We start from the raw sequence: 25,890 nt of genomic DNA, 5'->3' as shown, positions 1-25,890 counted from the left end.
CAGGGTCCATAGCAACCGTTCCGAACTGAAGCAAACTTCACATTCCTAATGTTAATGGTCAGCAGTGAAATGCACCAAACCTCACCAGAACAAATTCTTCGTATATGTTAATGTCCTGGTGAATTCAACTGATTCTGATCCTATATTTGCTCTAATCGTAAACAGCTCTCTTGTATTTACAGTATATATATATAGATATGTACTGTGTGTGTGTGTGTGTGTATGTATGTATAGAGAAAGAGAGAGTGTTGAATCAAATTGGATGTATTCCCAATCCTGTTTATTCTGTATTCTGATTGTAAACTATTGTTTTGCCCAGATGTGTGCTCAGAATCAGTCAATACTATATACAATAAAACAGCATTAACAAAGAAAATTATTTCTTTAAGCACTTCACAGTTTGGGAGTTTTGTTCCCTTGGGCTTGAAGAGAAGTAATAAATAGCTTGAAATCACATCAAAAGTGAATGGGTGAGTGGGGAGAGGCCTTTTCTGATTTGCATTTGTGTAGGAAAAAACTGACGTAGTTTGCGTATTTTTAATGAGTAAAAAAAGTTTTGTTTACCCATCCTCACCTTATAAATCTGGTAATTTTTCAGTATATACACATGTATCACATACACTTCGTATTGATTATTTTATTCCTTTCACCTTTATTTCATTTAATTTCAGTTCAAATAAGCCACACTTGTTTAATAAAAGAAACTGTATTTATTGAAGAACAATGGGGACACACACACACACACACCCACACACACCCACACACACACACACACACACACACACACACACACACACACACACACACACACACACACACACACACACACACACACACACACACACACACACAAAATAAAATGATGTATTTCAGCACAATATAACTGTAACCTCGTCTAAAAAGAGAAAAACGGTCTGGCTATGACAATTTTGCAATCAACAGCAGTGCAACGGGAAGAAACTGTCTCCTTTCACTCTTTTTGGTGAAAGTTAAATAACAACATGGTGACCATGAGTACAAAAAAACCCAATAACAATTCAATTTCATTCTCCAGTCAAAGATGTCAAAGGAAGTTAAAAATAATGAAAAAATAAACATTATTTTGAACCATTTTATCCATTTGCGTGGATGTTCCTTTGTTGTTGCCGCATGTACGAGATGGCTCTTGATTTTGAAGTCCAGACTGAAGGCTATTGAGTTGCTTCGTTCTCGATGACAAGTCTCGGTTCCAGCAGCGAATCCCAGCACTCTGTCACCTAAATGATCACACACACACACACACACACACACACACACACACACACACACACACACACACACACACACACACACACACACACACACACACACACACACACACACACACACACACACACACACACACACACATATTTTGAAACTATTTAATATTGTATTTAATATTATATGGCACCCCTTGCTGCGATATGTTTGATCACCACCAAACAACAACAAATGAATACCGTAATTTCCGGACTATAAGCCGCTACTTTTTTCCCCACGCTTTGAAACTCACGGCTTATCCAATGACGCGGCTGATATATGGATTTTTCCCGCTTTCGCAAGCTTCATGCCGCCAAAAAACGGAGCAAAATACACATTATGTGACGGTGCTCAGTTTTTTTGGCGGCATGAAGCTTTCATTAGACCAATGAAATTGCCGAACGGGTTGAGGTGAAACAATGTAAATGTTTAGATTAAATCTAGCGCGCTCAAACTTCCCATCTTTTACGGTCGTCACTTCGTCACCCACATCATGGCAAAGACACAAAGAAATGCATATGACGCAGCTTTCAAGTTGAAGGCGATCGATCAGGAAATAGAGCTGCTGCACGGAGCTTGGTCTTAATGAGTCGATGATAAGACGTTGGAAACAGCAGCGTGAGGAACTGACTCGGTGCAAAAAGACAACAAAAATTTTCAGAGGGAAGAAAAGCAGATGGCACGAACTAGAAAATGAGCTTGAAGACTGGGTCACCACACAGAGAGCAGACGGCCGAGGTGTTTCAACTGTGCAGATCCGACTGAAAACCAAAACAATCGCCACCGCAATGAAGTTTGAGTATTTTATAGGTGGACCAACGTGGTGTCTCTTTATGAGACGTAAAGGCCTGTCCATCAGGGTACGGACGAGTCTGTGTCAGCAGCTCCCTCCCGACTACGAGGAAAAAGTTTAAAACTTCCGCAAATTCACTGATGCAAAGATAGCGGAGCATTCCATCGGCCCGCACGACATCATAAATATGGATGAGGTTCCTGACCTGCCTCTCACTCGGACTGTCAACAGGAAAGGCGAATCATCCGTCACGCTCAAAACAACTGGGCATGAAAAAACGCACCTCACCTGTGTTCTGAGCTGCACGGCATCGTGAGAAAAGTTTCCACCGAAGGTGATTTTTAAACGCACGACGATGCCAAAAGAAAAATTCCCGGGAGAAATTGTTGTGAAAGTCAACAAGAAAGGATGGATGACGGAAAGCCTAATGCATGGATGGTATACGGCGTGTTACGGCAGGCGACCGGGAGGATTCTTTCACAGGAACAAGGCATTGCTGATTTTGGACAGCATGAGGGCCCACGTAACAGATTCTGTGAGGACAAACTCAATTCCAGCTGTGATTCCTGGGGGCACAACAAAGTATTTGCAGCCACTTGACATCGGTGTAAATCGTGCATTTACGGTGGCGCTCCGTGTTCAGTGGGAGGCTTGGATGACAAGTGGGGAGAAATCCTTCACTAAAACGGGCCGTATGCGAAGAGCAACTTATGGTCAAGTCTGCCAGTGGGTCATGACAGCGTGGAGCATTGTCAAAAAATCCACCATCATCAACAGGTTTGGAAAGGCTGGACTGCTGCGTGTTGAACAGGGCAGCATGAGCTCAGCGGGGAATTTGCCTCCGGATAAAAGTGACGAGAGCGACAATGAAAACGATCCAACATCGGATGAAGCAATGAGTTGAGGCTATTCAACTCCGACACCGAAGGAGATGACTTCAGTGGTTTCAGTGTGCAGGAGGAGGAAGATAGTGACCAATGACTTTCTTTGTAGGCTACTGTTTAGTGCTAATTTTTTATTTTGTTAGAAACCGTGTTTCGCTAAAGCCTATTTATTTTTGTTACAAGCCGTGTTTCGTTAAAGCCTGTGTAAAGTTCATTTGTTTCAATGTAGGCACCTGCGGCTTATAGACATGTGCGGCTTATTGATGTTCAAAATAAATATTTTTAAAAAATTCAGTGGGTGCGGCTTATATTCAGGTGCACTTAATAGTCCGGAAATTACGGTAACTCTCAGGGCAAAAAGTGAAGTGGGGTATACACCACAAGAAAAGCTGATTTTGTGCCAGATTCCCCCCTTCCGACAAACGTGAGCAAAGATCTGAATTTTGAGGGTTCTACAATGTCATATTTACTTCCCCCGATCTCCTCGAAAGTCATTCACCATGTTGGTTTATGTCACGTTTGATCGCGCAAGATTTGCGAGATATCAGGTTTTGAGAATCGGGACAATCTTGCTTAGCCTCTGGAGGTCTGTTAGTGTGTGGTGTGCTGTTTTGGCCAAATCGTTGCTCTCCACATACTACAGGAACAAAACTGTTAAATGTGTCATGATATGTCGTTATGTCTAGCGGTCTCTCACATTTTCATCGTCTGTTAAGATTTGAAAAGTCTTGTAGTGTGGGTCACGAGTTACGTGACAAAAAGCCGACATTCCCACTCGTCGTGAAATAAAGTCCTTTCACAGCCGTTTACAAAAGAAATCCTCCGTCTCAAAACTTGGATTAGAGTATTGATGTACATTGTCTCACTCCATTGTTGATGGTAGCTAGTAGTATTGCCGGGAATCTGCTTTGTTTATCACTGGCAGCCATGGCAATGCTAATAAGAGCGATCGTTTTACATTTGGAGAAAAATGTGGCTGCTGGAGGCTTTTCAGTTATGAACTTGTGCAGACTTACCCGGGATCCGCGAGGGACAGCGTATTCCACCCTCTCCGTGCCGTCCGAGTTCTGGTAGACAAGGTCAAATTTGCCAGGCTCCGTGGGGGCTAAGGAAGGAGACATTTAGGGGGCAGTAGCTCAGGAGGTATAGCGGGTCATCTAGTAAGTAGAACGTTTCTTGGTTCGATCCCAGGCTCCTCCTGGTAGCATGCTGATGTGTCCTTTAGCAAGACCTCCTAGATACGCAAGATACTAGGATGGGTAAATGCAGAGAAATTGCGAATTTCCCCGTTGTGGGACTGATATGGGTTTATAAATAAATAAATTTAGGCCAGTGTTTCCCAACAGCACACTTTTTACAATGAAATATACCCACGACATACACTGTCCTGTTAACCGGTAAAAATGTCACAAACACATAGAGCTGCGCTAATCATTATAGCCTACTCATAGTTAAGAATGCAAGAATTGCAAGCAAATCCTTTAACTGATACAATTGTCAGTCCGAAGAGTGAGTGAGGAGGAGTGAAGATTGAAATAGACCAGGTGAAAAGTGACTAAGGCAAGAAAAGAGGTCAAGGCATCTGCCATAATTCATATTGAATGTGAGTGATTTACATTTTGCATTTCACCAAAAATAAGTAATTGGCAGAATTAAATGATTTTGGGGAGTTTCCAATTCACAACTCAGAGCCGACCGACACTTCTGACCCGTTCATCATTCACCAGAAGTCCTCCCTCGCTCACCGTGCGTTACATCAACTGACTCAAATGAGAGCCGGAAGAGTCTGAAAATTTACGAGTTACTGGGTGCCTTGTCAATTAGCGAATCTAAATCAGGAGGCGAACCTTCACTACTAATAGTTCATACTTTCAGTGTGAAACTTGACGTTGTTCAGATGAACACAGAGCTGCGATTCTGGATGGAATTGAATTAAAAGAAATAGTAACGCCTGGCAATTTTGATCTTGCAACACAAGGTCCAATTTCCATTCCATACAAAAAAAAAAAAAAAAATGAAATGAGCCTTACCTCGGGTGGCATTAAGTAGCTCCAGCTCAATCTGTTTGGTAGCCGGGTCAAAACCGATGATCTTCCCCTCCTGAGGAAGAAGACAACATTCATCTGTCAGAAATCATTCCAGTCAATTCCGGGGGGAAAAATGTTTGTTCTGGAGATGTGCATGTTGCAGAAAATGTTGCATTGCTGTAGTTTGATTTTGATTCTGGTACCTAAACATAGTTTCCTTTCCCCATTTATTTTCCCACCATATGAGAAATGTTAACTCTCTCAACTGTGAGGCCAAAAGTTCCCTTGACTTTTATATTTTTTTTACAGCTCATTTTGGTTTTACATTCAAGGACAAACTCCCTTTTGGGGGGTAAAAAGCGGCCAGTCATTAACCACATGATCTGGCGGCCATTTCAGATAACCGCAGGTGGTATCAGAGATTGTTCACCATTTTTACTCACTTTATACTCTGACACTTCGGGTGTATAGTTCTCTGTCAACTCCAGCAGCTGTGAACGCGTGCACACACAGGAATGTTGTTAGGAGAGCATCTGATAAAACTGCAGCTCTTTCGATTCAGCTCTGATTCGATGATTTTATACTTTTTAACTATCTGTATAAAATAAAAATATATTTAAATCTATATTTCCTTAAAGCAACATTTTATTTGAAACTAAATAAAACGGAGATGTCCATATGGATATGGTAGATGGGCTCAGATAAGATCCTCAATTAGACAGCCTGCGCAGTAACTACTCAGGAAGTCAAGTATATCATCGTATATAATTAATTCATTGCATATCATTAAATGTGTGTGCCACTGTGCATATCGTGTTATTCTTCTGGACACCACGGGCCCCATTCACAAACAGTGCAAGGCATAAATCTGAGTGTAACTAAATAACTAATTAAATTAATTAACGCAAACTGGTCTAAGAGTCTAACATTATCACGTAAATTATTTTAATACGGATACCTTACGTCAATACCGTTTCCTAAATGAGGCCATATACTCTGTGTACTAAAAATAAACTCCACATAACAACATTTTTGAAAATCTAATTCCATAACAGATACACTCTTACTGTCCAAACCTTAAACTTTTATAATTAAAATGAATTATTTGTTAATCAATCGTGTTGATACAATACTGATGAAGGCACGTATGACACTGCGGAGAGAGGCTTTACCTTAAACGCAATCTTCTGGCCCACGCCTGGAGGGGCAGCCAGAAGAGGCATGGCACCGTAGTCCCTTTTGGGGGTGGTTGCAATTTGGTTCTAGACAAGAGATGAGACAGAAGTCTGTCCAATAACTGAAACATTTAACATTTAATACATTTCAGATGCCATTTGAAAAGCAATACAACGATGGCGAATAAAATAATCTACTCTTAAAAGTTCTACAAATGAAATTAAAGCAGGCCAAATCTTCAAATTGAAATTATGGCCATTACAGTGCAGTACACTAACGGAATAGTACAGACCGTTACATGTTTAGTTAATAAGTATGTTAAATAATCACAGTCACACTCAACTTGCCAGCAAAAATGATGCCCTGTTCAGTTTTTGATCCACGATATATTCTTTTTAGCGCCAGAAATTATTTGACCTGCTGGACCACATCGGGATCGGCAGTTATGCCGATCCTGATATTTTTAAATAAGTAATAATGAACAAAAAAACATTGATTATTTATCCTGTAAGGTACTCCTCACTATTATTGTGTTGTCCGCACTTTAAGCAGCAGAGAAAAAAAAGTGTCATTTAAGCTTGAAGACCAAAGGGAGGAGGCGTGAAGAAGGGGGAAAGTAGAGCAAATTTGGGAGGAAAGTGGGTTCACAGTGGAGTCAATATGCCATGGCAATTAAGGGAATAGAGAAAATGGCGGTTCATTCGTCAGGGTTGTTTCTCACACAGGGAGAGGCGGGCTTGAGGTCTCAAAACAAACAAATTGACGTTTGCAGTAGTGGTGTAATGGAACGTAGTTGATCCGTACGGATCGCCCCCTCCACGGTTCAGCACGCATGTGAACCGCGGGTCAATTGCAAAAATTGACATCATGGTGAAAAACCAAAGCCGAGATGCAGGAGCCAGAGCACAACTTCTTCCTTTTAACAGTTTAAAGATAAAGTGTGCCCTGATTAAATCAAATATGATATAAAAGGATGAGGCTTTAATGGACGTCAAATAGAAGCTTCGTGACATGACAGGACTTTTACTCTATAGTAGTAGTAGTAGTACTGGAGGTAAGTTAAGGTAAGTTTCATTTAGGACGATTTAAATGTATATTTAATACAACACAGACAATTAATACCATTATATAATTATAGAACCCAGAATCACGACTGTGGCGCCGCCTCTTGCTGCCGCCTGCGCATGCACCTTGTGTCGATTACGCACATTTTAGTATTTTTAGAGCTTATTGTGAGTGTGGGTGTCATGACATTTCACTGCATATACGTATGACCGTATGAATATGTATGTGACAAATAACCTCTTGAATATTGAATCGTGAATCTTAACGACCGAGTTCCGTTCCTAGGACCAGGTCGTTAAGCGAATCGGTCGATAAGCGAGGACCCGTGTTATTTCACGTAAGGGGGCGTGGTGATTGCACCAATCACCAATGATGCTAGAGTAGTGAATACTGACATACTGCGGGAACGAGACGAAGAAGGGTGATGAAATTTATATAGTATTTAAAGCATATATATACACTATATAGTGAATATATGCTATATATAGTATATAAAGGGTGAGATGCTTGACGTTGAGACGCCGTGCACGCAGCACGCACACCGCGGTGTCGTACGCAGCGCGCAATAGACTGGTCAGAGAGCTGGTCGTAAGTCAGAATGGTCGTTAAACGGGTAGGTCAGTAATTGAGGAGTACCTGTACTTGTCTGTTTTACACTACCTTTAAGATACTCACCAATATAAGCGCAGAAGTACGACTAGGCATTATAAATCCATCCATGTATCTTTACACTCACGTTTCGACACGGACACTGCTTTCCAAGCAGGAAGCGATGCTGTGTTAATTGGAAACTCAGAAAACTAATTTGTTTTGGAAGTGATTATGCGTTCACTGGAACTCTGGAAAAAAAAATCATTTAAAGCAACACTATGTAACTTTTGTCCCTTAAAATAACAGCTTAAAAATCATTTTAATGGTACACTGACTTAATAAAATGGAGAATGCCACCTCTTTCATTCCCACCCACCCACCCGAAGACCTGTTCTTGCACTATGTAACTTCTGTGTTCGGGTACGAAACCTCGGAAAAAGTGCATTACACTTGATGGCACTTCATGTTTGTCTCGGGTAATTACCGTTATATTTTTAAAATATATTTAAAAAATAAATAAATTAGAAACTTTCCGGTGAAAATGTCCGGTAATAATGCTCATACAAAACATAACCCTCCCGCCAGTGGTGCGCCCAACACCGCACCTTATCCGGCGCATGTCGGCCTTCACTTTAATTGCACCAAGGGGTTTGTTCCACCCCATGTGCATGCGAGCCGAACTGCCAGGCCAAGCACATCTGGTATCTACACTGGGGCCGATCCTCGCTCCCACTCTCAGCGTGGCTCTGGGGGAGCTGTGGACTGAGTGCTCGCTGAAGCAGCGAGGTACGTTCAAGAGGCGCTGTAACATAGGTGTACATTATAGATGCGTTTGTAATATAGACTGTTATTGAAAGGTGACCGATAAGGTTCAAACTTGTCTGGTAAAAGTTTTTTTACCAAGTTTTATGATGGCGGCGCAAAAGTGCAATTGCACTCAGAAACTGTAGGGGCACCAAATCCCAAAAGTTACATAGTGCTACTTTTAATGTCATCTTTATCTTTCACAAAGTTCTTTCTGTGTTTATCTTTATTTGTTTGCTTATACGTTAAAGACAAAAGAAAATTAAGAAAAAGTATTGTGTAGTGTGCACACCGTCATCTGGGACACGACGTGTAGTTTCAACATGGTTACGTCCACATGACAAAAAGCTTTAAGAAAAAAGATAGTGTAGTGCGAACACCCCAGCAACGTCAGGATGTTAAAAGTTGTGTAGTTTGTGGGAAAGACACACGTCATTGGTAGGGATCTGCAAAACTCATTGTTTCTTGGTCAAATAATCGGTGGGTGTTCTGACTGACTATTCGATAATTAATTTGGATGTGCCGACAAGAGTCGACTCTGGTAAACGAGTGAATCTTTGACTCGCAGATTTGAAGTCTTGTGAGAATTCCATTCACATCTCAGAGCCAAAATGACTCTTCTGACTCTCGTTCACCGTTCAGGAAGTCCTCCCTCACTCACCGTGCGTTTCTTGCCAACTGAATAAAAACTGAAATGACTCTTTTACCGAGTCACTCGTCAAGAACTGAATCTGAAAATAGATCAAATAAAAAAAAAGTCTAAGCTTTCATCACTACTCCCTCTGGGGCACCCCCTCATCGAACCAACAAACAGCATAACGCCATCCGGTAATGGGTGGATGGCTTATTTATGAAATAAGAATATGTTCTGACCAATCCCTAGTTATCTCACTAAACAAAGTAGCTAGTAGCTTGTTGGATCTAGCAGAATGGCTAGTAGTGATAGAACGATAAAATTCTCCCAAAAAGCCAAAAGGTACAGCGTTTGAGGAAAAATCAGAGCAACATCTGACACGTTTATGTAGACTCTAGCATCAAGTCATTCGTATTTGGGATTTTCAGGAGACAAACCTGGAGGAACGCCGAGTGGTTGGTGAGGGAGTCGCTACGGTACGACGGCAGTTCCCTCTGCCTCCCCTCGTCATACTTGTAGTGAAACTGGCCACTCTGCCCGGCAGCGCCTCTTCCTCCGATGCCCCCGCGACCACCGCCTCCATGGATGGGGTTCCCCCTACCCCCACCACGGCCTTGCCAAGGCGGCCCACTCGCACCTGCTCCTAGGTCCGGGCCCTGGAGGGGCCTCTTTATCACCAATGTAATCTCTTCCTCGCTGCTGCTACTGTCCGAGTCCACTGCCCCAGCGGGTCGTGTAGTACCAGAGGAAGCAGGCCATGCTCCTGAATGGGGGGTGATCCCGACGCCGGTCCTGCTTTTGGAAGCCGCTGAGTTGGGGTTTTCAGCTAGTGACGTATTTTTCTTAGCGGGCGCCTCGTCGGAGGAAGTGTCCGTTTCTGATGAGGATGGGGAAGGTCGGGGAGGAGGTTGAGGTTTCTCAGAGGCGGACTTAGCCTTAGACGGGGGCGCAACTACAGGGGGCATTTTGGTAATGTTCTTTTGCCCAAGCAACCGTTTGGGAGCCTTCTCTTCCTCACTACCATCGCTGGAGTCCAAAGAGGAGCTGTCTTGTGCCCGGGCTTTGCCGTTGACATGGACCGGCTTCGGCCCCGGAGCCTTCCTGGTGTCTTCCACGCGCTCAGCTGGAGTGGAGGGTTTGGCTGCGGCCCCTACTTCCTTCTGCGTCGTCTTCTTTCTAGTGCTTTTTTTCCGTGAGCCTTGTTGTCCCCCGTCACTTTTCGTCTGCTCTCCGTCCCTCCCTGGGCTCTCCTCGCTCCTTTTTTTTCTCTTTTTCTTCTTCCATTTTGAACTGAGGCAGACACCAACACTGCTGACTGCCGCTGCATCCTCCCCGGCAGATCGCCTTCTCTTTTTACCGGAGGGCCGTTCCTCAACGGGGGCTGCCAGGGAGCTGCCGTGTCCATTCGCAGGGACGAGTCGGTCCACTTTCACGCTGTGTGTGTGGGGGGTGGGGGCAAAGAATTCCAGTTAGATTGATGGCGTCAGATTGTACAAGTTAGATAGAGTTCCAGTTAGATCGATGACGGTCAAATTCTTTGCTCGGTTTATTTTTTGGTGACTGAATGGTCGCGGATATTTTATCATCGCGGGTGGGGTTGTTTACTGACCACAACTTACTTGAATAACAATCGTGACATTATTATATGCTACTTTGCACATCGCGCATCTCATCATTTAAATACCATTATTTTGGCATTTCATTGCCAATAACTACACTGCATATTCTTGAACTGTTTATTATTACTTATTTTATTTAACTTTGTTGATATTTTTGAATGTATATAATGTGAAATGAGTGCACACTTCATCCTTTATGGATCATAAAGTACGACGTTATCTTATCAAATTCGATTACAGCCGCGTCCGTTCTTGCGCATGCCCAATCGAGTCATTTCAATCACAGCGTATTCTTGCCGGGAAAGGCGGACCCTGCCACCTACAACGGAAACGGCATACAGGAGCACGTTGATGACGTATATACACAATGATACAGTTGACAGTTGTTTCCTAAAGGTGCTGGATTTAAAAAAAAAATAAGGATCAAATGTCGAATTATTTTCAATCATTATTTTTAAACTTAATAATCTCACGGAGTATCGCATAAGTCTCGGCATTTAGCAGGAAGACGTGTGCGTTTTTCTGAGGCGGATCTTGGGGCGACCTGATGGCGTCGTTGTCGCGCACCACGCAGATGCTCTCGGTGTGCGGCAGGTAGCAGTCGTCCACGAACAGGTTGAGGACGCTTCTGCGGCTGAAGTCGAACTGGTCGCGGATGACGCTCTCCAGGTCCGCGACCACGCGAACCCTGTTGAGGTCGACGAGCAGCCAACACATACGGCAGTCGCAGACGGCCGGCGGCGGGTAGTCGAAATACAGCCGCACACGGATGGAGTTGGAGCTGTGCTTGGCGGCCATCGCAACGAGAAAATAATTGATTAAAAACAAAAACAAACAAAACTCAAAACCGCATGGGAGGTAGTTGTTTCTTTCCGCGTCTTCTTCGTCTTATTCTTCTTCTTCCAACGAGTTTCCGGCGGACTGGAACGCTTCGAGGTGTATTTGCTGCCCTCGACCGTTCAGGAAAGGGAACGTCCCTTCCACGACTCGCCAAAAGAATCACCAAAAAAAATGAAATAAAAAACATATAGAACAAATACATAGGTCAGTGTTTCCCAATCTTTTTTTCTACCACAGTTCCCCTATTAACCACTCAAAACGTCACATAAACACAACGATTAACTTTTTTTTTTTATTTGTATGCGACTTTGATTTTACAACCCAATATCAGACTCTTTCTGTTTTGTATGTTTGGGCTGCTAAAATTTTAAACTAAATTAAAACTTTTTTTTCTTTTTTATTGTTTTGTTTTTTTATTCTACAGTTTTTCCCACCTTGTGTTTTATTTGTTATGCCAATGATCCGTAGTAAAATGCTCCAAACCTCACCAGAACAAATCCCTTGTGTATGTACAAGCGAAACTGTCCTTTTCTTTTATGTCCGCACTGCACGATCCAGGAAAGATCGTCACTGTTAAAACATCGTTCCTGGGGGACATTTAAACTCAACGCGCAAGAGAAACATTTTGTGACGTAAGGGCAGGGTGATTGGTCGAACACATGAGCATGAGAAATACTTGTGAAAAAAAACATGAAAAATTAGATACTTCATTTAAAGTAATGTCCTTATTTATATACAATTTATTTTGAAAACATTTAATGTAAAGGCACTTAAAGACTGATGACGAAAATTGTACCTAACACAACTAAACTGGACCCTGTGTAATGCTGCCTGCAGCTATATTTATTATTAGGGGTCCAGCCCTGCAGGCTGTCACCCTATTGTTATTGCTGGGATTTTTGTTATTATTATGCTCCTTGGCGTTTTTCGGGCTAAAAGTGTCTGGAACACGACAATCACTGAATCCATGGACATGGTTGAGGTCTCGTTAGAACCGGCACGTCTCAGACATCTCATGGTTCGATCTACATTTGGATCAGGAATTAGTGAAAAAACTGACCAGGTGGTAGAACGAGATGAGATTGTGGAGCGGGATGCTTTGTGACGTCATCCAGTGTGTGCAGGTTGTGGCTGTGGGCGCGCATTCGCATTGTACGAGGTGCGTGGTGTAGTCTCCATAGGTCTGTAGTGGATTAGAAACTATGCGTGTGTATGTGTGTGTGTGTGTGTGTGTGAGCCTGTGTGTGTATCGTCTTATCTGCTTGACGTCGACGGGGCTTTTTGTCTGATATTTTATCTCTTTTGCCCTTTTTGTAAATAAATTATTCTGTTCGTCCCTAACCCGGTGTTAGATGCAGTACTGTGCCCCTCCCTCTATTGTGGCATTCAAGTCACTCATAACATACAGACTGTAGGAGTCCAAAACAGTCCAAAACATATTCCGTGTATGTGTCCTCACACATGGAGTTCGATTGTAGCTCCAGAGAAACGGGTTTGAATCGTATTTATTTTACTCCGAAAAGTTAAAAATGTTGATGAAATATCTGCAGGACATGCAGTGTTTAGTCCGTTTAAATGGAACCGTGTTGTTGGGGACTTTGACCAGGAGTGATTTCCTTCCACAGAGACACCGTGTGAGGCAGGACTCTGTGGACTACAGGTAGTAGACAGCAACCTTGAAATTTTTAGGATAAAGTTATAAAATGCAACAAGTGTATTGGCTTGTAGAAGTAATTCTGCGTGTCACGAGGACTCGGCGTCATTATATCAGCCAATGTTGCATTAAAGGGAAACTCAGAAAATTGTAACTTGTTTTAGTAGTAATGCTGATGTAAAGACGAGTGACAGCACAAACTGATGCTACGTTCCATGCAAACTCAAAAGTGTGTAATTGGTGTCGATACAAGGGACCTCTGAAAACTAATTTGTATCTAACACGACTAACCTGCACCCTGTGTATTGCTGCCTGTAGCTATATTTATTATTATTATTATTATTATAATTATTATTATTAGGGGTCCAGCCCGCAGGATTTTTCTTATTGCTCTTCATTTTTCTTTTGTTTATTCTTGGTGTTATTTAAGCTAAAATTATGACAACGGGAGTACACAGAGACATGGTTGAGGTCTCGTTAGAACCTTGACATTTCACACAATGTGTCATGCAAGTTTGATCAATATCGATCTATATTTGGAGCAGAAATTGGTGTGATTTCATTCATTTTTGCTGCAGGCCGCTTTGGGATATCATCATCCAAAGTTACATAAGTCCAAGCCTCGTCTTTTGGAAGACATTCTCCCCAGGCACTTGTGAGTGCGAAATCTAAACAGACAGCTTGAGCTGGGGCTGCGATTGAAGGAAACTCAGAAAACTGTAACTCGTGCTGTGTTTTACAAAACCCAAAAACAATAATCAATCAAAGAAGACATTTTCGCACCGCAGGAAGTTCTAAGAATCCTTCGAGGAACCAACCTTTTCTTTTGTGTCGGCAGTGCATCGTCCAGGAACAATCGCATTCGGTGGGTTGTGGTGTGTAGACCGCATAGTGGTTGCTCCACGAAACAAGCAACCAGGAAACGACAGACCAGACCAGCTGATGCGCCGTTCAATGTCAACTCGGAAAATTGTGTTGCAGAAGACTGTAATATGTACCAAACACGACTAAACTGGACCATGTTTATTGCTGCCTGCATCTATATTTATAATTATTATTGCTGTTGTTATTCTTATAATTATTATTGCTATTATTATTATTATTATTATTATTATTATTATTATTATTATTAATATAATAATAATAATAATAATAATAATAATAATAATAATAATAATAATAATAATATTACTGTTATTATTATAGTTCTATTAGTACTATTAGCGGTAGTAGTAGTAGTAGAAGTGGTAGTAGTAGTAGGAGTATTAGTAGTATTAGTTTAGGGAGTAGTAGAAGTAGTAGTAGTAGGAGTAGTCGTAGTAGTGGCAGGAGGGGTATTAGAAGCAGAAGTAGTAGTTTTAGGAGTAGAAGAAGTAGTAGTAGTAGTAGTAGTAGTTGGAGTAGTAGGAGAAACAGTAGTAGTAGTTTAGGGAGAAGTAGTAGTAGTAGGAGTAGTCGTAGTAGTGGCAGGAGGGGTATTAGAAGCAGAAGTAGTAGTTTTAGGAGTAGAAGAAGTAGTAGTAGTAGTAGTCGGAGTAGTAGGAGAAACAGTAGTAGTAGTAGGAACAGTAGGAGTAGTACTTAAAGTAGTAGCGTGTTTTTGTTTAACTCCTTGTCAACTGTTATCGCGATTAGACTTGACAAATACGGACCCAGAATCCGCCACGGTGCATGCTGGCGGGCGGGGATGTATTTCAAATCAAGCGCCCCTGCCAGGCGGATCAGCTGATCATTCGGTGACGTGACGGTGGTTCCAGTTCCTGGATAAACGGCCGAGGCGTCGCTCGACAGCAAACCTGGCACAATGGGGGAGTCGAACAGCTGGCGAATCATGGGGTTGCTGCTTCTGTTCGTCCTCAATGCAGGTATGCATTTCCAACGGCACGCTTTCAAGCCAGGCCACTTGCGGCCTGGTTCGACCTTTAAACAGTTTGTTTTTCCAAGAATGCCACTCACCCTTCGCCGTCTCGTACAATCAATCAAATGCTCAGTGTTTTCTAATATAAATACAAAACATACATGTGTGACTTATTATCCTATGTAAAAAAAAAATAAAAATAAAATCTGATAATACTAATGATAATAAATAATTTGCAAAAACTGACTTTAGGTGAATTCGTAGGTGAATAGGTGAATTCGTTGATAGAGTGGTATACGCTTACCGCTCATGTGGGTTTATTGTCATTCTGTTTTACTGTTTCATTTTAGATTTATTTTTCTATTAGTTATTGTCCCTTTAAAAAAAAAAAAAAATTTTTCGTTGTGTTTATTGTTCCGCCTACTGGTTCACTGCGAGCTTTATTTCAGGTGTGTGTGTGTGTGTGTGTGTACCCGAATTCCAATGAAGTTGGGAGATTGTGTAAAACGTAAATATAAACAGAATACAATGATTTGCAAATTATTTTCAACCTATATTCAACTTAATACACTACAAAGACATTTAATGTTCAAACTGATAAACTTTGTTTTTTGCAAATATTCCCTCATTTTGAATTTGATGCCTGCAACACGTTCTAAAAAAGCTGGGACAGGGGCAACAAAAGGGTGGGTTATCTCCCAAATAGGAGCCTTTCTGTGTGGAGTATGGAGTTTCCTCCACCTAACGTTAGTAAGGACCCCCACCAAAAACATGCACACATCATCGTCTGACCAGCAATGGACACTCATCACCAGGTCCCCGGGCGCGTCCACGAATGCTCCTGGCTGCCCCCCCGGAGGAAGGACAAGCCAGGATGGGTTAAAAGCAGAGGCCTCATTTCACCGGCCACCATCCAAAGCGCGTGTGTGTGTGTGTGTGTGGCGTGATAATTAAAGATTCTTCTTCTTCTACCATGCAAAGCGAAAGCCATATATTAACAACACCCAGAAACACCGCCGGCTTCTCTGGGCCTGAGCACATCTGCGATGGACTGACGCAAAGTGAAAAAGTGCTCTGCGGTCTGACGTCCACATTTCCAATTATTTTCGGAAATCATGGACATCATGTCCTCCGGGCAAAAGAGGAAAAGGACCATCCAGATTGTTATCAGCGCAAAGTTCAGAAGCCAGCCTCTGTGATGGCATGGGTAACTTGCACATCTGTGAAGGCACCATTAATGCTGAAAGGTACATACAGGTTTTGGAGCAACATGTGCTGCCATCCAAGCAACATCTTTTTCAGGGACGTCCCTGCTTATTTCAGCTGCAGAGTGCAGGTATTAGACTGGCCTGCCTGCAGTCCAGACCTGTCTCCCATTGAAAATGTGTGGTGCATTATGAAGCGCAAAATATGACAATGGAGACCCCGGACTGTTGAGCAACTGATGTTGTACATCAAGCAAGAATGGGATAGAATTCCACCTACAAAGCTCAACAATTTGTGTCCTCAGTTCCCAAATGTTTAGTGTTTGTTAAAAGGAAAGGTGATGTAACACAGTGGTAAAAATGTCACTGTCCCAGCTTTTTGGAATGTGTTGCAGGCATCAAATTCAAATGAGTGAATATTTGCAAAAAACAAAGTTTATCAGTTTGAACATTTAAATATCTTGTCATTGTAGTGTATTCAATTGAATATACACTCACCGGCCACTTTATTAGGTACACATTGCTAGTACCGGGTTGGACCCCTTTTTGCCTTCAGAATTGCCTTAATTCTTCGTGGCATAGATTCAACAAGGTGTTCGAAACATACCTCAGATTTTGGTCCATATTGACTGGATAGCATCACGCAGTTGCTGCAGATTTGTTGGCTGCACATCCATGATGCGAATCTCCCGTTCCACCACATCCCAAAGGTGCTGTATTGGATTGAGATCTGGTGACTGTGGAGGCCATTGGAGTACAGTGAACTCATTGTCATGTTCAAGAAACCAGTTTGAGATGATTTGAGCTTTGTGACATGGTGCATTATCCTGCTGGAAGTAGCCTTCAGAAGATGGGTACGCTGTTGTCATAAAGGGATGGACATGGTCAGCAACAATACTCAGGTATGCTGTGGCATTTAAACCATGCTCAATTGGTACTAAGGGGCCCTAAGTGTGCCAAGAAAATATCCCCCCCACCATGACACCACCACCACCAGCCTGAACCATTGATACAAGGCAGGATGGATCCATGCTTTCATGTTGTTTAGGTCAAATTCTGACCCTACCATTTGAGTGTCGCAGCTGAAATCGAGACTCATCAGACCAGGCAACGTTTTTTCAATCTTCTATTGTCCATTTTTGGTGAGCCTGTGCCAATTGTAGCTTCAGTTTCCTGTTCTTAGCTGACAGGAGTGGCACCCTATGTGGTCTTCTGCTGCAGTAGCCCATCTGCTTCAAGGTTCGATGTGTTGTGCGTTCAGAGATGGTATTCTGCATACCTTGGTTGTAACGAGTGGTTATTTGAGTTACTGTTGCCTTTCTATCGTCTCAAACCAGTCTGCCCATTCTCCTCTGACATCAACAAGGCATTTTCATCCACACACCTGCCACTCACTGGATATTTTCTCTTTTTCAAACCATTTTCTATGAACCCTAGAGATGGTTGTGTGTGAAAATCCCAGTAGGTCAGCAGTTTCTGAAATACCTAGAACAGCCCATCTGGCACCAACAACCATGCCATGTTAAAAGTCACTGAAATCCCCTTTCTTCCCCGTTCTGATGCTCGGTTTGAACTTCAGCAAGTCATCCTCACCATGTCTACATGCCTTAATGCAATGAGTTGCTGCCATGTGATTGGCTGATTAGCTATTTGTGTTAACAAGCAATTGAACAGGCGTACCTAATAAAGTGGCGTGTGTGTGTGTGTGTGTGCACTTTATTTATAAAGAAATACAATCAAAAAAGAACATGAATGTCAGCTGGTCATTTCAAAAGAATGCCCCTGAAACAGCAACAATAAAAGCAGCAGCAGCAAAAGCAACTACAACAGAAAACAGTAGCAGCAGCTACAGAAACAACAGCAACAACGACAGCAACAACAGAAAAAGCAGGAGAAACAGCTACAGCAGAAAAAGCAGCAAACACAACAGCAACAAATGAGACAGCAGAAACAACTACAGCAGCAGCAACTACAGGAGCAGCAGCAACAACAGAAAGCAGCAACACCAAAAAACAGCAGCAGCAACAACTAGCGCTAGCAAGCCAAAGTCCACGTTCCAAAATCCGAAAAACAGTTCAGGTGAGGGTCAAAGCCAGGAAATAGTAAGGGTATCGCAGTGTGAATAAGCCGAAATTCCTAATCCAAAATCAGGTAGAGGTGGAAGATGATTCACCGAAGTAACGAGCGCACACAGACATCTCCTTGTTGACTGTGCCAATTCTGTCCAGCCAGGTCTCAGTTGGTAGAGAGAAATCCAGGTTATGGTCCTTATAAGCTCATTAACTAAAAATGACTAGTCCCACACCGGGGAAATTGACATTAGTTGCATGGCTTTGCGGGGGACTGATAGTTGGAGTCCGAACTGGTAGTAAATTGTCTAGATTCCTGTATGTTACAGGGACGTTACCTGATTTCGGTCTATGGTTTATAGTTACAGGAGTTTTTAAAGCAGAGTGACAGTCATTATTGTCAGTCGAGTGGATCGTGTGTGTGTGTGTGTGTGTGTGTGTGTGTGTGTGCATAATGTGTATCAGTAGTTTCTGTTTTTAATATTATTCTTTTGTTGATCATTAGGTTTAGTGTATATTTTATTGTGTACAGTCAACGGTTTTTATTGTATTGGCATTTTTTCCTTTTCTCTTTTTATTCATTTTTGTGCCCTTTTCATGTATGCTGTTGACACTGTAATTTCCCTTTGGGGATGAATAAAGTTGGGGATGAATAAAGTAGCTATCTATTCAATGGGGGGGGGGGGGATTACAAAAGAAAATAAAAAATTGGACAATTAAATCAATCTTGCAGGGCTGTCGAGTCCCTTGACAGAGAAAGAGGCTTGGGGCTACGTGGAGGTGCGCAACGGGGCCCACATGTTCTGGTGGCTCTACTATGCGGATGGCCAATCCCAGGACCTGCCCCTGGTGATGTGGCTGCAGGTAGGCTGTCTCTTGATTTAAGAAAAAGAGAGAATATAAAAGTATACAATTTCATTTGTTTTAATTATTCACAATATTTGATATAATTATATCAAATGTTGTGAATAATTAAATGTCTTGTGTTCCTTCTAGGGCGGCCCCGGTGGATCTGGTACTGGCTTTGGAAACTTTGAGGAGATTGGCCCTCTGAATAGGGACCAGCAACCAAGAAAGACGACATGGGTAAAATTGTACCCTGCAAAAACATACATACATACATACATACATACATACATACATACATACATACATACATACATGCTGGGTTAATGGGTCTGGAGATTCTCAGATGGACAGGGTTCTCACCAGGTCCTTAAAGGGGATTGAATTTTGTCCTCAGAAATTAGAGGAGAGAAAGTACAGGAATACCTTGAAAATGACAGCGAAACTATGAATATGTTTATATTGTTTATTATGGCTAATCCAGGTGCAGGCCACCAGCATCTTGTTTGTGGATAATCCCGTGGGCACTGGCTTCAGTTATGTGGAACAGCCGGACCTCTATGCCACGGACGTTGCCAATGTGGCGTCCGACATGATGGTTCTGCTCGAGCACTTCTTCTCTGAGAGGAAGGAGTTTCAGGTAGAGATCGTCAACCTTTATGGAAATGGCAACAGACCGTGTGTGTGTGTGTGTGTGTGTGTGTGTGTGTGTGTGTGTGTGTGTGTGTGTGTGTGTGTGTGTGTGTGTGTGTGTGTGTGTGTGTGTGTGTGTGTGTGTGTGTGTGTGTGTGTCTCAAAAAGGCCACAACCATTTTTTTTTGTTTTCTTTGTGTCATTCCCATGTGTCTTGGTAACCTTAACATGTGCCAGTTAAAATTGAACATGTGTACCCTCTGCAGGATGTTCCCTTCTTCATCTTCTCCGAGTCATACGGAGGGAAAATGGCTGCCGCTATCTCCTTGGAGCTCACCAAGGTACTTTTATTTTTGTTTATTATTGTTTTTTTTAAATTTTTATTATTACTTTGATTAATATATTGATTTTTTTGTTTACTTATTTTTGTTTTTTTATTTTGTTTATTTAATTCCATTTTTCTTTTTAGTATTTGTTCCTTTTTCTATTTTCTTTAATTATGTTTTGTTTTTTTATTTGTTGTTTTCATTAAGAGCAGATACTTCTGTTTTAACAAGGTTTGGTTCCATATTCAAGGTGTTTTCTGAAGGTTGGATGAAATTTCCCCAAAATAGATATACATTCATCACAGAGGACTCATGACTTCAAAACAGGAAGCTAGACTGTTCTTTTTGTGCTTCTAGGCCATAGCTGAAGAGTCCATCAAATGCAACTTTGCTGGCGTTGCACTAGGGGACTCGTGGATTTCCCCTCTGGGTATTTATAAACCGCCTGTGTTCATTTACAAAACACACCTCACCTCCTTCGCCCACACAATGTACTTCTGCTGCAAAGTAAAGTGATTATGTTTATCTATCTGTCTGTCTGTCTGATACATGCCCTTCAGTTACTAATTGCAACCCCTATTTCTATTCTGTGGAAAAATTGTGGGGTGGGTGGGGCAGGAACTGAAATTGGTTGAAGATGGCCTTTCTCTCTAACACAGCCAGTTCAAATCTTAGCCCCTTTTCTCAACAGAAGGCTTTATTTTGTGAGGATATTTTTGAAAATTACATAGTTATGTGACGCTGCCATCTTTGACACATGACTTGAGAGCAGGGGTCCGCAAAATTGTCTTTATGGCTGAAGGACCCCCCCCCCCCCCCGCTTTATCTGCCTATAATAAACTGCCATGTGGTTCAACACTTATCGTGGACCTTGCTGACAAAAAGTGCAAATTTAATGACAAAAAAAATTAAAAATTAAAAATTTTATGGATGCTTACCTTTGCTGTGTTTCATACCATACAATCTCTCATCACAGACTCTGTCATGACCTGGGGTCCCTATCTCTACACCACCGTAAGTTGCCGAATTAAATAGGTCTTCTGTGGCTCCTTAGTATATTTTTTATTTAGATATATATTACATTTTTTTTTCTATCATGGTTCAAACCCCGTTATCCATCAAATGTTCTGACCTCACACGGCCCTTCATCATCATTAGCAGCAGATTTCCTATCACAGCTTTAACAGAATGGTGTAGTCATATTACTCAATTTTTGTGGATATTTGTATCTGACGTGGTAAGCAAGTTAATTAGAAAAAAAACAAAACCTTCTGGATCATTCTGTGGATGAGTAACGTTGATTGGATATCTGGTCCATGTTAAGGCAATTGGATGTTGTCATCCCCGCAACGTTCTGCCGTACTACACGACAGAAAACGATGATTCGTGTCACGTTGTTCACGTCCAGTCTTTTTTGTCAAGTTCTTGTGCCTAATCCATGTCCCAAACGGAAATGAGAATGATGTGCTGAGCAGGTCTGCCCATCCGTCCCCAGTCCCTACTAGACGACTACGGCCTGAAGCAGGTGAACAGCGCAGCGCAGGCGGTGAAGAAGTCTGTGCAGCAGGGACAGTTCCAGAAAGCCACGGAGCTCTGGTCCATCACAGAGAGCGTGATTGAGCAGGTTGGATGACCAAATGTTTGGAACCCTAAAGTTCTGTGAAGGAAGAGCTACCGGCTAAATTCTGTCTGTATTAAAAAAATAATAATAATAAAATAAAAATAAAAAAACATTTTTAAATGTCGTGGCAGAATACCAACGGAGTAAACTTCTACAACATCCTCACCAAAGACCCCGACGCTAAGCTGGCTGCTTCTAAAGGAGAAGGCTTCCTCTGTAAGATGCCATCGCTTCCATCTTGCTTGGGACAAGAACATAGCTGGGGGGCTAATCTTTCAGAATTCCACTTTTGTGTCACAAGATCAAAATTGCACGGCTGCACGAATTAGTCAGTCCCAGCGAGAATAGTGACTCAAAGTGAGGACTATTCGTGGCGGTGAACGGTTACTCTTGAGCTTCGGTTCTTGATGAGTCACTCGGTGAAATGACTTCTGGACTTCTTTGATTTAGTCATTTTAGTTTGAGTCCATGTTTGACGCATCGACCACTCTTTTGCCGGGGTGAGTCATTTAAGCAATTTGTTCACTATGAACGAATTGTTCATTAGAATTGAGTCTTATATCACTAACTACTAGTAGGCCATTACAATGAGCACAGTTCTACCTGTCTCTTACGTTTTTAGTGGTTTACAGGATGCTGGTGTGCTGTGAGAATATTTCATTTTAAAAAGTGTGCCATGACAGAAATAAAGGTTGGGGAAACACTGTATACTATAGTGTGCTTGCATGTGGCCTTTCTTAAAAGGCATTTTAATTTAAAGGCAAATTCTTCAAGAAAATGGTAATTTTATTTTCAGTTTTTAAATTTAATTTTAATTTTTTTGCCATGCCTGACAAGCCCTACTCGCCCGGCGCCACATTCGGCCACTACACAGCAATTCGCTGGACCAGTTGATGAATGGGCCAATCAGGAAGAAGCTGGGCATCATCCCGCAGAACGTCACCTGGGGCGGTAGGAAGCGTTTTATTTTCTCTGTACAAATGAATAACTTACATTCCGTACAGAAATTTACCCATTCTGTTGGTGAACAGGCCAGGCAGAGGAGGTGTTCGGCAACATGGCGGGGGATTTCATGCGGCCGGTGATTGACGTGGTGGACCAGCTTCTCGCCGCTGGGGTCAACGTGACAGTCTACAATGGACAGCTCGATCTTATAGTGGACACGATGGGTATGGCAGATCGAGTGAAATAGCTAACAAATGGTGTCTGTTTTTTAGGGTTATTTATTTCTAACGAATAAATGCACTACTACTATGGCCTGAACCTGAATGTCCGCCAACCAGGTCAGGAGCATTGGGTGAAGAAGTTGAAGTGGACCGGGCTGCCCACCTTCAACAACCTGAGGTGGACCGCGTTGGACGACCCAGCCTCACAGGGGGAGACCGGAGCCTTCTACAAGTCCCACAAGAACTTTGCGTTCTACTGGATGCTCAAGGCTGGACACATGGTACCAACCGCAAATCTCATGGTCCGAAATAACGGAGGTTGTAATTGTAAAACCTTGTGCATAAATTGGTTTTTGTGACAGATTCTTACTAAATTTGTCACACCTAACTGAACTTCCATGGCATGTTTGTTATATATTCGGCACGTCAATAATCTGAAAGGTACTGTATACGCCAAGTCTCTTATTGTTTGATGTTGAAAGAAATATTAGCAACATAGCTGCTAGGAGTTGGTCAAAAATTATTTAAAATCCATCAATTTCTTTTTTAATTAAATAGAATTTGCTGTTATTTATAATTGATGCATTTTTGCCAGTTAGCACCGTGGTGTTGCAACAAGCGGCTTAGGTTTCATTACTTTCATAATTCATTACTACTGACATTTATTTTTCTATCGTGACAGATTCCCTCGGACCAGGGGCCGATGGCTTTTCAAATGCTGAAGATGATCACCCGTCAGGCTTGATCTTCTTCCCGAACACTCCATGCCATTTGAAACAGCTCCGACAATCAGAAGTGATGTCCATATTGTCCAACAATAAACATCCTTTTTTTAAATGGTCTTTATTTTAATTAATAGCAAAAGGAACTTTTTTCCTTTATGTTCGACCCAAAAATAAACAAACATTACAAACTGAGGTAATTTTCTTTTTCATGAGTTGTTTTTTAAAAGCAAGTCTCAAACAATGGCTTATATACATCAGGCTTCAACCTTGATTTAAAAATAAAAAACGACTAAAAGTAATATTTCCAATACCCTGCAGCCGTAACCATTGCTTTATGAAGATTTCCAGCGTAACAAGTGAAGTGAAATAAGGTGAACGTCAAACTGTCCATGCCAGGTTAAATGCATGACTGATTTAACTTAAGAATTTCCGAAAGAAAGCAAGCGCTACATATACTTATCAGCCACAACATTTAAACCACTGACAAGTGAAGTGAATAACATCGATCATCTCGTTCCAATGGCACTTGTCAGGGGGTGGGATATATTATCCTGCAGGGCTGGGCCCCTATTGTTATTGCTCAGATTTTTATTATTGTCCTCTGCATATTTTGGGGTAAAAGTGTCAGGAACACAACCGCTGGACCCATGGACACAGTTGAGGTCGCCTCAGACATCTGGTGTTTCAAGTTTCATCCAATTAATTTTTACATTCTGAGCCGGAACGAGTGAAAAACCGATGAAATTTGACCGGAAGTAGTAACGTTTGTGAATCACTGATACGCCAAGGCTCTACAACGTCCGGTCGGATGGTGGCGCAAAAGGAGTTTGAGTAAGATGCTTTGTAACATCATCCAATTCGTTAAATATGTGCAGGTTGTGGCTCCGAATGTCCATTCACATTATGAGTTGCGTAGTGGAGACTTCATTGCTCTGTAGTGGTTACAAACAGCGCATGTGTAGGTGTCTGTGTATTGTCTTACCTGCTTGATGTTGGCGGGGCTTTTTAATTTATATTTTATCTTTTGCTGTTCTTGTAAATTAAGGCATTCTGTTGACATCCAACCCCGTGTGAGATGAGGCCTTCAGTCCCTCTTCACTTTTCCCTGTCCCTCTCAACGCTTTTGGCCTTCCATATCAAACAGTCACGTTTCCGTCACTACGTCATCATTGCCCGACATGGCACCAAACAGTCACCTGTCCGTTACTGAGATTGCAGCTCACCACAGTGAGTAATAACAATGAGAATTGTTTTAAAGACAGGAGCGCTTCGCTGTGTAGACCACAAAGTGGTTGCTCTGCAAGATGACAGACCGGGGAGAGCCGATGCAGCGTTCAACCTAAAATCGTGCTGCGTTTCAGATAAGCCGGGATACTGTAGTATGTACCAAACACAACTAAATTGGATCACATTGTATTGCTGCCTGCAGCTATATTTATTATTATCGTTATCCGCTAAAATTTTCATAGCTCAGAAACCGTGAGTCCCAAAACAACATTGTTAATATGCCGGATTTTAGAAATGTTACAAAGATGGAAGAAATACTATTACGTAATGGTAGAATAAAATAGTTTGGGAACCATTACCTACTGTTAATGTTTTCTCTTTTTCAATGTGTGCGGGGGCCCCAACAATCATCGCCTGCAGCTACACTGAAATTTGTATCTTTTTAATCTGGTGGTTTTACATAACTGGAGTGACTCAATATTATAGAAGTTTGTGAAGCTTAAGAGCTTATTTTTCCTCTGCTATTTGGAATGATTTAAAAGTCATTCATACACATTAATATATTATTGACATGAATACACAAGTATTTGTTTTTGCACAGCAATAATTATTTTATAACAATTTTAACATTGAAATTGATGTATTTTAATATTTGGTATATATATATATATAATTAGTTATATATAGTTTTCATATAATGAGATTTAGTGAACTATGACCTGGCAATTGACTTCTGAAAGAAAATACAATGCATCCTCCCTCAACAAGAGCTGCAATACATCCTCCGACAAGCGGGGGCGACAATACCTTCATGAGAGGGGCCTGAGGAGAGAGGTCCGTAGCTGG

The 25,890-nt window shown here is 41.9% G+C and overlaps 2 protein-coding genes across 2 annotated transcripts; one reads left to right on the top strand and one right to left on the bottom strand.

The window, feature by feature from the left end:
- Nucleotides 1–790: 790 nt before the first annotated feature.
- On the bottom strand, nt 791–11,709 carry coil (coilin p80). The gene is made up of 7 exons (XM_080008878.1): nt 11,419–11,709; nt 9,693–10,689; nt 6,158–6,247; nt 5,429–5,476; nt 4,989–5,058; nt 3,975–4,063; nt 791–1,256 (listed from the first exon to the last, which is right to left on the bottom strand). The coding sequence occupies exons 1-7, from the start codon at nt 11,670–11,672 to the stop codon at nt 1,191–1,193; spliced, it is 1,614 nt and encodes a 537-aa protein (XP_079865004.1). The 5' UTR covers nt 11,673–11,709; the 3' UTR covers nt 791–1,190.
- A 3,410-nt stretch (nt 11,710–15,119) lies between these two features.
- Nucleotides 15,120–24,003, top strand: scpep1 (serine carboxypeptidase 1). Its single transcript, XM_080009827.1, has 13 exons — nt 15,120–15,233; nt 19,234–19,364; nt 19,497–19,586; nt 19,831–19,986; nt 20,246–20,320; nt 20,663–20,735; nt 21,282–21,319; nt 21,801–21,929; nt 22,058–22,142; nt 22,764–22,877; nt 22,958–23,095; nt 23,210–23,373; nt 23,775–24,003. The coding sequence occupies exons 1-13, from the start codon at nt 15,173–15,175 to the stop codon at nt 23,835–23,837; spliced, it is 1,317 nt and encodes a 438-aa protein (XP_079865953.1). The 5' UTR covers nt 15,120–15,172; the 3' UTR covers nt 23,838–24,003.
- The last annotated feature ends 1,887 nt before the right edge of the window (nt 24,004–25,890 follow it).

The sequence above is a fragment of the Zeus faber genome (assembly GCF_960531495.2).
Source record: "Zeus faber genome assembly, chromosome: 11".
In the NCBI taxonomy this organism is placed as follows: domain Eukaryota; kingdom Metazoa; phylum Chordata; class Actinopteri; order Zeiformes; family Zeidae; genus Zeus; species Zeus faber.
The sequence above is the reverse complement of the archived record's forward strand: the minus strand, read 5'-3'. Positions and strand labels throughout refer to the sequence as shown.